The sequence below is a fragment of the Dermacentor variabilis genome, chromosome 3 (assembly GCF_050947875.1).
Source record: "Dermacentor variabilis isolate Ectoservices chromosome 3, ASM5094787v1, whole genome shotgun sequence".
Taxonomy (NCBI): Eukaryota; Metazoa; Arthropoda; class Arachnida; order Ixodida; family Ixodidae; genus Dermacentor; species Dermacentor variabilis.
The window spans coordinates 97,790,598-97,805,194 of record NC_134570.1 but is presented as its reverse complement, the minus strand read 5'-3'; the positions used below and the strand labels follow the sequence as shown (position 1 = coordinate 97,805,194).

At 48.8% G+C, this 14,597-nt stretch overlaps 1 protein-coding gene across 1 annotated transcript in view; it reads right to left on the bottom strand.

Annotated features, from left to right (window-relative positions):
* Nucleotides 1-13,391, bottom strand: part of LOC142576083 (potassium channel subfamily K member 18-like) — a 99,282-nt gene extending 85,891 nt beyond the window's left edge. The window contains exon 1 of the mRNA XM_075686021.1: nt 12,321-13,391. Coding sequence (XP_075542136.1) covers nt 12,321-12,744 — 424 coding nt within the window. The 5' untranslated portion in view covers nt 12,745-13,391. The remainder of the gene's footprint in view (nt 1-12,320) is intronic.
* Between the last annotated feature and the right edge of the window lie 1,206 nt (nt 13,392-14,597).

Below are 14,597 nucleotides of genomic sequence, written 5' to 3'. Positions count from 1 at the left end.
AAACGGGGGCGGTCTCGGGCGTTCGCGCGGGAGCACAAACCGTGCGGACAGCGCGACGGCGTCAGCGGTGGCGGCAGCAGAGGATCCGCGATTGTCTTCGCCGCGAAAACGGAGAAGAGCGCGCGCGGGTGGTTGGGGGAGCTTGGACCGATTCCGTTGTCACCGCACCGCCTATTTTCGGCCCGCTCTTCCGACCCGCTCTGTCGCCAAGAGCGTGGATATAGAGAGAGAGGGGGGAAAAAAAGGCAAGAAAGGAAAGGGCACGGGCCCGCAGCACTGCGCCCCTCGCCGAACTTTGCTTTCAAGCTCTGCTCCTTGAGTGACGGCCAATGACCCAGCGAAGAAAGCGGCTTGAAGTAGGTGACAAAAGACGAACGTTCTGCTCCATCATGACCCCCCATCCCGCTGCCGTCTTCCGCTCCAGATGAGCAAAAAGAAGCTGAGCGAGGAGAACAGAAAAGAGGCCATTTTGTCCGGAACGAGATCGTCATTGTGTTCGCGGGATTTTGTCGCCGTGTCGCTGTATCTTGGAACGAATGAATGGCCACGCGTTCCAACATTCTTCAATGCGCAGCGCTTTAGCCCCGGCGCGGCGTGAATTCAAACTGCATTAATCACGAATAAAGGCGGAAGGCTCGAGGGAGAAGCGTCATGTAACAAATGCACCGGAAGTAGTACTTTGCGCCCGACCCTTGCCGTCTATACCGTGCTCAAGTAGAAAAAGCAAAAGGCGCTGAAATACTTTCGCATTGCATTGTCTTTTTGCAATAGTGCGCTCTTTTGCTAAGCGACATCAGCCATCACCGCTTCTCTGTCTTTTGTTTCGAGTATACGGTCGTTGCTCGCTTATGTAACCAGCTGCCACTTTCTGTAACGGCATCGGTGAAAATAATGGACATAGTTCCCAAATGAAAGCATCTAAAACATTGTCTCCTTCTTCTTCTCGAACGATAAAGCTCGAAGCAAACCTATGAGTACATTCGCAAACAGCCACGAAACTAAAATAGAGTTCGAATCGTGTCAGCGAGGTTGCGAAAGTTGCAGTAGTGTGAGGCAAAACAAGGGTGACAGAACTTCTTTACACTTTACACTTTACAGGAACGCTGGCAGCGAAATCTTGTAGAGTTTTGCTAAACCGTAATGGGCCCGAACGTCTCTCTGTATAGCAGGTGCATTAGCAAGCCTTGCGTAGCCGCGAAAATCTTTCCGTCATCACATAAGAGAGCGTAGCCTCACAACGCCGTAATAGAATGTGTAAGCGCGTCTGAACGAGGACGTAGAAAGAAACAAACACACAGAGACAGCGCTGTCTACGCGCATCTGCTTCTTTCTACGTCCTCGTTCAGTCGCGCTTACACATTCTATCATGGATCCAAACCAAATAGCCTGCCTACGTGTTTTAGCCGTAATAGAGACGCACAGTTCGATTGGACACAGCGTAAGCTGAACACCCGTCTTCCTTTGCACAAACCACAGCATTTATGGCATCAAAATACTGCTGACAGTATGCCCAAGTAAAGGCTTGGATAAACAAATCGAACAGCTATGGGCTATCAATCAAACGTTATCATTCTAAACGCACATCACACATTTCAGGCCGCTGGTCGGGAACGACCATTTTCCTCGCGTGACACGATGTCACGGCAGTTTCCTTTACTTGTGGGCTGCACGCATTTGCATATCCTGGGCCATCGCCAATTTCAGCGAACAAAAGCGCTATAGAGAATTCGTGACAAGCGAATACATGAACCAAAGCCCCTGTTTTCTTTTCGCTTGTCTGCACTTTCCGCAACGTTTGCGCAACACCGGGACGTTTAACTAGCTTAAAATGTTTCAGCAGTTCTTCCGTTATGTAGCACGCGCAAGATATATGGGGAGTGAGTGCGGCCGACCGCCTTGACAGATGTTTACGGCTAGCTTCTTACTCGGCAAGGAAAGTCAGCCTGTATTTATTGTCGTATATAATTCATGCAGCGATAACTTATTCGCGGAGCCCGAACACACGGCCGCTTGGCACAAGACGAGTTCGAAGTGCAGCATTTCGTCAGCGCGAACCTTTGGTTTTGAGCACGACGACGCATGGCCCTGATTGCGGGTCGACAATAAAGTATATTTTGTGAGTGAGTCTGACTGAGTTCAGTTTATTTTGCCGACGTCATTGTCAATCAGTTGTCTAACGTTCACCATGTCACAGATGGATCATCCCACAAGAGGAACGAAAGTGCAGTCAGCCATTGACCACGCATCTCAGACCGGAAGTGATACTCCGCGACCCTTGCGGGATCCTTCATGATAAAATAGCATGTCCATGCTTTAAACGTCGTTGATGGATACCGTCCGATTCCTCCAAATGGTCAAATTCACCATTTTCTTGCTGTGAGTGGATTGAGTGCCTACCCGTCGCTCATTGGTACAAAAAGCATATATGGTGAAACTCGGCAAATGGTCAAATGTAACATTATTCATATATAATAGAGTATTGATTGATTGATTGATTGATTGATTGATTGATTGATTGATTGATTGATTGATTGATTGATTGATTGATTGATTGATTGATTTCAACGTGCCAAGTCAACACAGGTGCTATCGGACGAGCTAGCTCCTATAGCCCGCGACAGCGATGAACCTTGCTGGTTCTAGCTCAACCTTGGTCTTGGATGAGCGGAAGCAACACTGCTCAATCCTGCCCTGGCGTACTATCCTAGGCCTCGTCAAATAGTCATACTGCCGAATTGTGTAATGTCAGCATTCTGAGCCAACCAGAGAGGCCGCAGCAGCCCTCTGGGCTAATCAGAGCTGACAAGGTGGCCAATTCAACAACACGGCGGAATTCAACGATGTCCTGAATAGTACCCCTGAATGAGCAGCATAGCTCCTCGCTTCCCGAAATGTCCTTTTGATTGTTTGTACTACCACGGTCAATTTCAAGACAAAACGCGACGGCATGCCATAGTGCTTTAAGAGGTTTAACGTCCTGAAACTGCACGTTGGGTTTTGAAAGACGCCATGGTGAAGATTAATTTCGATCCCCTGGGGTTCTTTGACGCTCACGCAAAACACGGCCTTTGAGGCGTTTTACAGCGTAAGCTGTTAGGGGCTTATTCAAATGGCCGTATCGGTTGGCGATGTTGTCCGTTACCGCCGCCGCCAATGTTCGTCGCAGCTATCGCCAGGAATGAGAAAAAAGATACACCCAGTACAAGCCGAGATCGAACGCGGGCCATCTGCGTGGGAGTCAGCTACTCTATACCACTGCAGTACGCCAGCGCTTGCTATAGCTGCTGCGGAAGCCGATAGGATGCCGATAGATCATCATCATCATCGTATCGTGCCGCTAGTCACGCGATGTGAGATGCGCGCCGCGTAGCGGAGATACGTGCGAACGTATCTCGTTGCAGTTGCCCATTATTGCACCAGGTGGCACCCCATGTAGCAGTTGCATAGGTAGCTGTACAAGGTAAATGTAGTTTTGAGGAATAAAAAGAAGATTAAGAAGATGTATACAATAATGTTAGAATGAAAAACATATATAGCATACCTGATTAAATCGAGCGGGCTAGGTGGCTATTGGCCACCACCCCATTTTAAACGGGCATGATCATCGTATCGTGCCACTACTCACGCGATATGAGACGCGCGCCGCGTAGCGGCGACACGTGCAAACTTTGCATTGCAGTTGCGTTTCATTCCACCAGGTATCACGACATGTAGCAGTTGCATCGTATCGTGCCACGTGTCAAAGGACATGACATGCGCCCCGCGTAGGCTCGGTACCTGCGTTTACTTTTCGGTACACGTCGTGACGCCTCCTCGCAAGGTACGAACCGCTGCTGAAGAAGCGAATAGCAGAGCTGTACGCGCGCGGCTGCAACCATGGCAACGTCGGGCTCAGCAGACCGCTGTGCAGAGAGCAGGGCAAACCGAAGCTCGCCGTCGACGTCGGGCGGACAGTTCAGATGGTTCTCGTGAAAACGACGCGCAGAGACTTCGCCGCGAAGACCTCCTAGTTCGTGCTGCCGAGAATGGAGCTCCTCCGTAGCCGCTCTTCCAGCTTACGTTGTGACTGCGCTGCGTGTGGCGCGTAGGCCTGTGACTCTTTTGGCATTCCGCCCCCCCCCCGTTCTAATGAGGTTGGTACCGCGGTTGGTATCGAACCCGCGACCTCGCGCTGAGCAGCACAAAGCCATAGCCCATGCTGAACTACCTCAGCGGGTCATTTGCCTATCTGTACGTTTGTGAGAGACATAGAAGATGTAATGGAAAACCGCTGGACAGAAGTTAAGTAAATTTGATGGTATTTAGGAAAGTTAAATTCTTCGCGGTTGAAGGTCGCAAGATTTTTATTTGGGCTGTCAAATATTTTACGAAGATTGGTACTACAATGCGGTAACTCGTTCTAGCACTACTAAAAAATTGCAGTATATCAAGAAATTGTCACGGTAAATCTGCGACTCCACAAATTCTCAAACAGGCATCTCGACAGCGCTAGCCGCTCCAACAACGTCCGAAGCACTTAAAGAGCAATCATTTGACAAGCCATGGATTTGTAAAAATGTAGCTTCTTTCTTTTTCGTTATTTTTGACAGCCTTTAAAAAATAACCGAGGGCTTAGCATCGCAATCTCGGTCCTATATGAATCACTGGAACTTGGTCTTCGTTTAATTGAAACAAATATTTCTCAGACTGGTTTGCCAGCCGTTTTTGCTTAATGAGATTGCGTTATGCGCTTCACCTGTATGCAGATAGAGAAATAGGCGACAGGTTCGAGCTCATAGACCTTTTTTAAAGAAAGAAAGAACGTCACGCAGAGTTACGGGTGATCCCGATTAGATACGCTGCGAGGCCGAGGCGCAAGATGGAGGCATCGCAGAAGCCATCGACCCGAAACCGTCCATCAGTTCTAAGCTTGGCGTCCGGCCAGCGAACGCTTTGAAACTTCGCTCTGCGCCGCGGTGCAGCTCATATCAGATGCCGACTCGGCTTCCGGCACCTCGAGCAGCGTGGAGTGAATGACAGACGGCGCTGGCAGGGGGTTTCGCAGGCGAAGCTAAACTCCCCCCCTTCTGACGGGACGGACAGCGCGGGCGAAGAGGTTACGGGACGTGCACTGCACGCACGCGCATGGGCGCCTCGCGGACAACGAATTGTTGAACGGAAGCTTTCTTTCGGCTCTTCCGCCCGCTTCACGTGGGCAGTTGTCTGACCGAGCGCACTGTTTGGCAAACAGGGTTTACAACAAATAAAACACATGAAGGCCAACTTGCTACACAAAGTTCATTTCCTTATATATATATATATATATATATATATATATATATATATATATATATATATATATACGCAGGAAAGAGACGACGAACTTTTTGGGAGACTTCTTTTTCTTACTTAACGTTTTCGGCTGGTGGACCAGCCTTCGTCAGAGTACAGAGTATATATATATATATATATATATATATATATATATATATATATATATATATATATATATATATATATATATATATATATATATATATATATATATATATATATTCTCTCTTACAAAGCCAAATTTACGGACCCAATATATTGAACTTATTCTTTGGAAGTTGGCGGAGTGCTTGAAGTCTGCCTCACCTCTGCCGCGGTTAGGCCCGGTATTGCCCTATCTTCGGAATCGGCCCATGCATTCCTGTTCACGCACCGTGATACGGGCGTGAGCCGGCCAGGGTACCCTCCCGCCGCCCCCCTGGAAACGCATGCAGGGAATGCATACGGGGGCTAGAGGTAAACAGCTTTCCTGTAAAAATGCGCATCGGTAGCACTGACACGAAAACGGATGACTCTACCCTGTGTACATCGATGCTAGCTCGGTCAGTTCAGTACCAGAAGACCCATAAGTTTTTTAGGCGTTATTGTCGATCACGATCTCAACCGCGAGACCCCATGCCATGGTGTCAGCTCTAGGTAAGTTTCCCTAGATCTGGGTATTTCAGGCGTTTTGGGGGGAAATACTGCATTTTGTCCAGACTTAGGGAATTTTTGCACTAAGAACAAAGCACTAGTGAGACATCACAACGACCGATGCGTGGAACTGCTGCCGTGAAGGTGTTTTGATTTCAGTACACCACAAATTACCTGCGCATTATATTATTCGAAGATTGACTGATGATCGTATATACTGCAGTACTGGGGCAGCGATGTAAACGCATCGGGCCAAGCAAACGACAGGGTGTGGATGCCCCGGGCTGATTAACGAAGCTCTGATATTGCGCTATTGCAGCTGTACCGTGAATTTCAGTGCACTTTGAGAGAAATGTTGATCCGCCGCCGGCTGAAGAAACGTATGTCGCAGCAACGAACAAATTAAGCAGTAAGGCAAATCTCGGCGTAAGCGAGAAAATACATTCCTACCGCTGAGCACGACAAGACTATGCAAGCCTATACTAAAATTCACCTGGAACAGCCTACAGGCAGAGTAATCTTGACAGGGTCTCAGTGGTGACGTTTTGGACTAGTTTTGGCATGCACGAAAGGGGAGGGGGGTGGGGGGGAATTGACTGCGCATCCGCGTGCTTCACTGCAAATGCCATGTAAGTGCGTAATCGTGCAGGTGCTATACGCTAGTACACGGCATACCAGAAAAATTCATTCCACGCCTTCTTACATTGATGTGAAGTGGAACACTGCTTTGAGGCTGTTACAGATTCTGTAAGGGGAGTCGAGCGTCCATCTTCCGTACATTTTCAGAAAGGTTCCGTGGAAATCTTTTTTTTTTTTTGCAACCAGATAAAAGTATAAATTTGCCGACGTGCTCTTCTGTGAATATGGCTTCCAGCAAAACTGTGTTCTTAGCCTAACAACTTGCACTGCGACATCATTTCAGCTTGAACTCAGTAACATTTGACTTAAATATTTCAAATTGCGAGCTTAGAAATAAATTCAATATACAGTTCGCAGCCTCTTTACATAACAGAAGAATTTGTCTTTGCAGAAATCATATTCACAAAGTAAATAACTGCGTCTTACTTAAATCTAAGGAAATCTGGGGAATTTTTTATCCGAGTTAGGGTGCAAGCACCGTTCCCGCGTCTTTTATCTGAAAAGGAAGCTTGTTTGCATTGATCTCCTGTTGAAGTTCATTGCAGTTAAATCATGGGGACCATCTGCATGGCACTACGTGACAACTGTACAGAGCGCTTTCTCTCGTTTATTTTCTGCACCGCAGACTTCAAACCTTATCGAACACGTGTAAGACGAACATCCGCACACCGCAAAGCACAGAGTCCTAAGTAATTCGAAAATGTCCCGGCCTCCCGCAATGTGCTTCGACAGCTGGTCCGAGCTGGTCTCGGGAGTCGACGCTGAATGGCAAACCTTCCCCCTGTTGCGCGGTCAGGTGCGTGTTACGAGGTATTTATTTTGTTAATTTCACTCGTTCGTAGCGTCCAGCTTCGACATTGGAATTCGCCACATTTCCCCAACTCCCGATTGTATTCGCTGGAACTCGACTAGCGACTTGGCCTGCCACCCACGATTATCCGTCGCGAAATAACTTTAATGTATTGCCTGCGGTTGGCCGTCACATTCACGAACGCTTATTCGCTCCTCGTCGAAATGGCAAGCAGCGCAGCATATGCCACCCTTGCGGATATGTGATGAGACTATAGAGCGCATTCTGCGTCACTTTACAACCAATGACTCTCAACGGTATGTGATCTGCATGCTATGCTCCGTTTCAGACATCAGGTGCAACGCTGTGGAAGGTATACGCAAGAAGTTCGGCGACGGAAATGTATCACTCCGCGCCACGTCGCGTCCGTGCCGAGCTGCGTGCCAAAGGCGTATGCTCGCGTGAGCGCGCACGTGAGGCTGCCGCGACGGGCTGCCAACAAAAAAAAAAAGGAAAAACGAAAATAAACACAATGAAAAACAAATTTATCTAAAACAATGCACAAAAAAAACCATATGCCACAGTTTGTTTCTGCAGATTAAAACGTTTTTCATTTAATACTGAGCCTATATATGAAGAAGAGTTTCGCAGAGTTGCGATAAAGAACAACAAACTGTTTCTAAGTGTGGACGCGGCCACTGCAAAAGGTTCTTCTAGCTTCCACAGCGTTGCACTTGATGTCTGAAACGGAGTACAGCCTTAGCCGTTTAGACGACAGACCGGCCTCGAAAATTGAGATCCTCGGACCTCGGCCGCAGATCGCTATAGTGTTCACAAGGCAGCCACAGCGCTAATGTACTTCTTCAAAACAACCGGGCTAGACGAGTGCTTGTGGCATGTGTGAACAGTCATCTATGGGTGAGCGCAAAATAATTCTCCTCCTGTCCTTATTCTTATCTTTCCCCTTCTCCGCCTGTATATAGGGTATCCAAACGGGCGCGACCTTGGTTAACCTCGTTCCTTTCCTTTTATTCTCTCTCTCTCTCTCTCTGGCATACACAGAAGAAGAAAAAACAAAAAAGAAATAAATGTTAGACGGCGATTCAACCTCTCTACTTGAAGTTGATGAAAGACAATGTCTTCCTGCAGGTGAGTTGTGGGTGGGAATGGGGTGTATGAACCGTATAATTTATTTTCAGAGCTGGAGCGGCAACGCTTGATCGACGTCAACTGAAGGTTGAATCCCCTTCCACATTTTTGTCATCAGTTATCATCATCGTCATCATAATGATGATCATCATCGTAATCGACATAATCATCATCATAGTCATAATCACCGTAAGTCTCAGAATATATTATATGGTTCATCATAGTCATCATCAGTCATCATCATCAGTTCTGGCGCATTTGTACACTGCTCGCTCTGTCCCTATTTCCCTCTCTCTATTCCCGCTTTCCCTTACCACCAGTGCACGGTAGCAAACCGGCCGCTCATCTGGCTTACCTCTTTACGTTTCCTCTCCATGCTTTATCTTTCATTCTCTCTCTCTATCTCTTTCTCTCTCTCTGGTAAGTATAAACCCCATGCAAGTATTTCTGCGCGCGACGGCGATTAAGCGACGCGACAGAGAGGGCTCTCGCGTTCGCTACAAGTCATACCCGACGCAAGCGACGTCTACACGGCGTTGCCGCTATGGGGGCAGCAAATACGCGCCAAAACTGGCGTGGTACGCGCCTTATCAATTTAAGTGGATGTGTTTTAATGTGAAGAACAGCACCAAGCTCCAAGCCCATGAGAGCGATTTTGTGGGCGACAGCGACGAGCGACGGCTTTGAGCGATGAAACGGGCCGTAGCGCGAACAGATCGCTTGTGTTTGTCGCTCGATCGCTCGGTTCTGGAAATCTAGAATTCGACGCTCGTCACCCGGAAGTGCTGTGAGCGACTAGCCAATAGCGCGAAACTGGAATTGGATGTACATCAGTCAAGTACTACCGATTGTCGCACGGAACGAGCAAACGGCTAAATTTTGATACGAGCAAGGATAAGTATATGGCTACTGCAATTCCTTCGGAAATATCTTACGTTGCTCTTCACAGTAAAACACATGAACTTACTTTAATAAAGTAGGCGACACGCCAGTTTCGGCGCGTGTTTGCTGCCCTCATACCGGCAACATCGAGAAGACGTCGCTCAATGTCGTCACTCGTGTGGGGCACGACTTCTAGGCGACGAGCGAACGCGACAGCCATGCACCATCGCGTCGCTTGTCGCCATATAGCGTGCAAGATTGCGTTCATGGGGTTTACACTTAAAATATTTCTGAAGGTCTCGCAGTATCTACTTATCCTCGCACGTATCAAAATTTATTCGTGAGATGTGAGAAATGTGAGAAGCCGTTGCATGACGACTTGGCAGACGTACAGAATATACGTACTTGTATACTGCCAGCACAGGTTACGTTCGATAATCTTCAAAATAAACTCGGAAGCTATTACGAAAAATATTCATCCCGAATGTAAATTTGGATGATGAAACCATAGATGTGGTTTAATCACATTCTTGCCGTGAGCTTTCGTGAAAAATGTCACTAATTATATATATATATATATATATATATATATATATATATATATATATATATATATATATAGACCGCCGCGCCGTCACAGACGACAAAAAAAACATAAAACAGCCATGAAGTGCACTTTGAGAAGGGCTATTTAGCACGATACTCCAGGGCGTATAGCATCGACATACCAACCTGCTACGCAATTTCACCCCGTCATATCTCCTACGTTTCAATCAGGCTGGTTGGTATACGTCATCATGAATGCTTTTCGGACGCAGAGGAAGAACAAGAGAGACACACAGCGCTATAACTTCCAAGTTGGTTGTTTGGAAGTTAGCGGTGTGTGTTTATAGTGTTGTTCATCACGTCCAGTTCATGTACTGACGAACGTAAGGAGAACGTCACTTTCCATGTACTTGGCGATGCTGCCGCCTTCATCAGCTATAAGTATGGCATTTCAATAAAGAAATCAGTTCATCACTTTCTTATAACACGCCAGTCAGTAACAAGAAACGCCACTTGGAAGCTGATTATGCCTCCTAGCTTTGGAACCGTTTCTCTAACACACAAAGCGTACGTAAGCAACTTTTGTAGCCTAGTGCGTCCTATCAGAAGTGTTTCAAGATGTATGCGACGCGCATTAGGTGTCATTATTTTCATTACCGCATTCTACATAAATTGAGACGCTATTTCGGCGCGTACAATTTTACAAGCAGAGCCTGCAGAATTAATAAGGCTTGTGCATGTCTAAACCTACTGATGGTTTGGAGAGAGAGAAAATAAAGAGAGAATTAAGGCAGGAAGGTTGACCAGAAGAACGTCTGCTTCGCTACCCTACTCTGGGAGAGGGAAGCAGGGGAGCAGAGGAAGGCATTGAATGTATGTACGCTCGCGGACAGCACCCCGCAGTCAAAGGCGCTCGCACAAGCCAGTCGTTTTCGAAAAGCACAAAAGTGTCTTCACTGCCATCTGACCCGGTGATCTGTGGGGACGGTGTTCCAGAAGAGGGCACTCAGTGGACGATCATCTAGTCGGCACAATGGGTTTGACATTCATTGCCTTCGTAAGTCAAATCGAGGACAGATGCACACTGGGAAAACCTAAGGGGCTAAATAGGACATAAGAACACAAGATTAAGCACAGGTCCTGTGCTTCTTCTTTTTATTCTGTGTCCCTTAACGCTTTCCTCATCATGAATCCACATGCACCATGATCCACACAAACTATTTTGCCTAAACCTATATCTTCTGTTCTGAGATAGCAGACGTTCTCGCTCACTTCGCGTCTCCTTCTTTAGTAGACACATACGTCTGGAGTTCTTCTCCTCCATGCCAAGAGAACGCGTGCGATGACTCAGCTCGCGCTGCGTTGAACGCGAGCTCCGCGCGCGGGCGCGGTTTGTGCTGTTTACAAAGCAAGCGCGCTCATTACGGAAGCCGCGAGCACGTGTTCGCTGGGAGTGCGTGCCAATTTGATTCGGCAGACGAGCGCAGCATGGAGACCCAGAGGGCGCAGTGTAAACAAGAAACACCGCTGTACCGGCTTTTGCGTCTGGCGAGTGGCAACTGGGCCACGTACTTTATGGTTCCGTATTGACGGGCCTTTACACCATAGTGGCATATACGATAGAAAAAATATATGGAGAAGGAAAGACAAAGAAGAGATAGAATACCCTTTTTTTTTTTTTGCATGCATGCATGCATGGAGGAGAGTGGTGAGTGCCTTCTCAGCTTAGCTGTTTGTTTGTTTGTTTGTTTGTTTGTTTGTTTGTTTGTTTGTTTGTTTGTTTGTTTGCTAAGCCGATTAGCGATGCGAAGAGTAGGCCGTTATCGGATAATATCGAAGCTGTTGACGGTCAAGAATGAGAGGAGGAAGTGCGTAACTGATAAGGCGAAGTAAAAGACACTGTTAGAAAACAGAAACCTGATAAAAAGAAAATCACACATCTCCTAGAAAACGAAAGATGTCTTTCCTCTTTTTCTTTTCTAATGCGCCCGCGTAAGCGTGCGCAAAACAGCACCACGTAGTATGCCGCGAGGATGTATGTGTTTATTATGCGCATCAATGTTCTCCGCGATCGCTTTTTTTTACCATCGCTTTGCGCCCGTTTCGTACTCCCGCGGCGCAGAGTAGCAGGTTATATAGTGCGCTATAGTTCAGGCCAATCCGCGCCTTTCCTGCCAATGCATCCTCTCCCTCGCAGTGCGTCGACTACGATGTTCTTACAAAGTAATACTTCGTGCGGCGAAGCGGACGACGAGTGATTGAGCGTGCACGGCCGTTAGGGATGAACACAGGAACGAACAGCCCCGAGAGAAAGCGAAAGGGCGGGATTACAACTAAAAAAGGAAGAAAGCGGCGTTGTCGGGCCTACCGATGGTGGTGATGACGGTGATGCTGTAGAGGAGCGAGCCGGAGAAGGACCACTGGAGCGCCTCTTCCTGGGCGTCCTTGCCGTCGTAGCCGTCGTTGCGGACGGCGAGCACCACCTCGTCCTCGAACTCCTTGAGCTTGACGCCCACCTCGTGCATCCACTGCTCGTCGTGGAGCACGTTCAGCCGCTCGGTAACGGCCCACATGTCGCGCAGGTAGCGGCGCCGCAGCTGCGACACGCGCTGTCGCTGGTGCACCTCCTTGTCGGCCTCGATGGCCCGGAAGATGAGCGCGCCCACCACGGCGTACGCGACCACCAGCAGGCACAGGCCCACCTGGGACACCAGGTGCGTCAGGAAGATGCGAGCGCAGCGACGGACGCGCGCCATCCGAGAGGGAGGCGTCGGCGACGCCTCCGCCGGCATCGTCGCCCTTCGATATGGAACTCACGCACACAGCCCTATAGTCACGCGACACGCGTTGTCGCCGCCGTGTTTCCTCGCAGTCAACGTCCGAGGCTTCCCGTCGTGGTTAGCAGTCCCCGAGTGAGCATCGCGCTAACTTAAGGACGACGACACAGTGGAGACAGTCTTCTCCCGAACTGGCCAACAGCCAGCCATGCAGTCACGCACACTTGCAGACGGACGAAAGGCCAGTGCGGCTCGCAGTCGTCGAGCGGTCTTCGGGCTAAGTCAGAGACGAGAACCGCAGTCGCCCCTCCAAAAAAAGTCGGCCAAGCCAGTCATCCGCAGACGCTTTCGTACAGACGAAGCACGCCACTGCAACTCGCAATGCGCCTAACACTCTTCAAGTTGTGGCCAAGGGGCGGAAATGAACGCAGTCGGTCCCCCCGAATTAACTAACCGACCGACTAACTATGCAAGCACACAAGGCCTCCAAGTGGACGGGGGTCAACAGCGTATACAGGCTGCACGCGGCGCTGTTGTTCGTCGAGCGGGCACCGGTTCGGTGCAAGTATGCAGGCGGTCCGCGGCACCCTCCTAAGAGCGCGGGGAACGCACGTGTTCTGAGTCGGGGTGCGAGCGGTGGAGCCGGTTTGGCCACCGCGCCACGCGTGCGCCCTCCGGAGTCCGGACCCGCGATGCGAGCGCCGCGCGTCGCCCTGCAGTTCGCGTCGCGCCGACGGCGGCTTCGTCGCGGTTTCAGTCCGTGGAGCGAGCGCATGTGCGCCTTCCGGGTCGCCCCACGAATTGTTTCCTTTGCTTCCGCGGCGGCGAGCGCGCGGTCAATGTTTGTTCGAGCGGCACAATTATTCGTATACCCGTATGGTGTCGAAAAAGTGAAGTAATGCGCCGAGGTGCGTTTGTTCGTACTCTTATTTATAGAGAAAGACAGTTTTCCAAGTACTTTCGCGTTTTCAGCGTTTTATGCAGTGCAATCGTGATCGAAAAACTGCGATACCGTTCAGCGGGTGTTTGTAAGGTAGATCTGCTTTTCGCTGCTCTGGAATAATTTTAATGCCTATAGTATTCGGTCGACGCTGGCACTTCTGAGCGGCGCTCGCTACTTCTTTCCGCGCAGAACGGATGCATACTAAAAACATAATAGAATAATAATTATTATTATTATTATTATTATTATTATTATTATTATTATTATTATTATTATTATTATTATTATTATTATTATTATTATTATTATTATTATTGCAATTTTATGGACACTCCAGGCGCATTTCTGCCGTTGGCGTCGCCGTCGCCGTAAAGTTCCGTATAAAATCCAAGGGCAATGAAATCGTCGTCGCGCGCAGTGTGCTGTATGTTCGAGTGAAAGCGTGCGAGGGTGAGCCGGCGATCACGGCTCAATCTCGCGCACGCAAGGGATGCAAGCGGTAAGGAAGCGGTGACGAAGCGCGCCGTCTTCTGTCGCGCGCAAAGCTGCAGGGGGGGAGGGGGAGTTGGGGGGCGCGTTCTACTTCGGGCGGCTCGGGCGTCCATTTGCGACGGCGACAGAGTATGCCGCGCGATGTGTTTTCGCGGATTAGTTCGCGTTGAGAATCGAGACGCAGCACAAAGGTCAATTCGCTCGCTGCTGCTGCCGCGCTTCTTCACTCCACCGTTTTGATAGCGAGTTTCCACGGTCATCGAGTGAGATGTGTTCATGTTTAATTGTGCATGCATGACACCATGCTTGTTAATTTAGTTGTATGCATATGTTTACAAGTTCATACGGGCGATAAAACTACTACTCTTACTTCTTATAGCTGTCCACTAATTCGGTATCGCAATCGATGCTTTACCTTTCGGGGGACACTGCG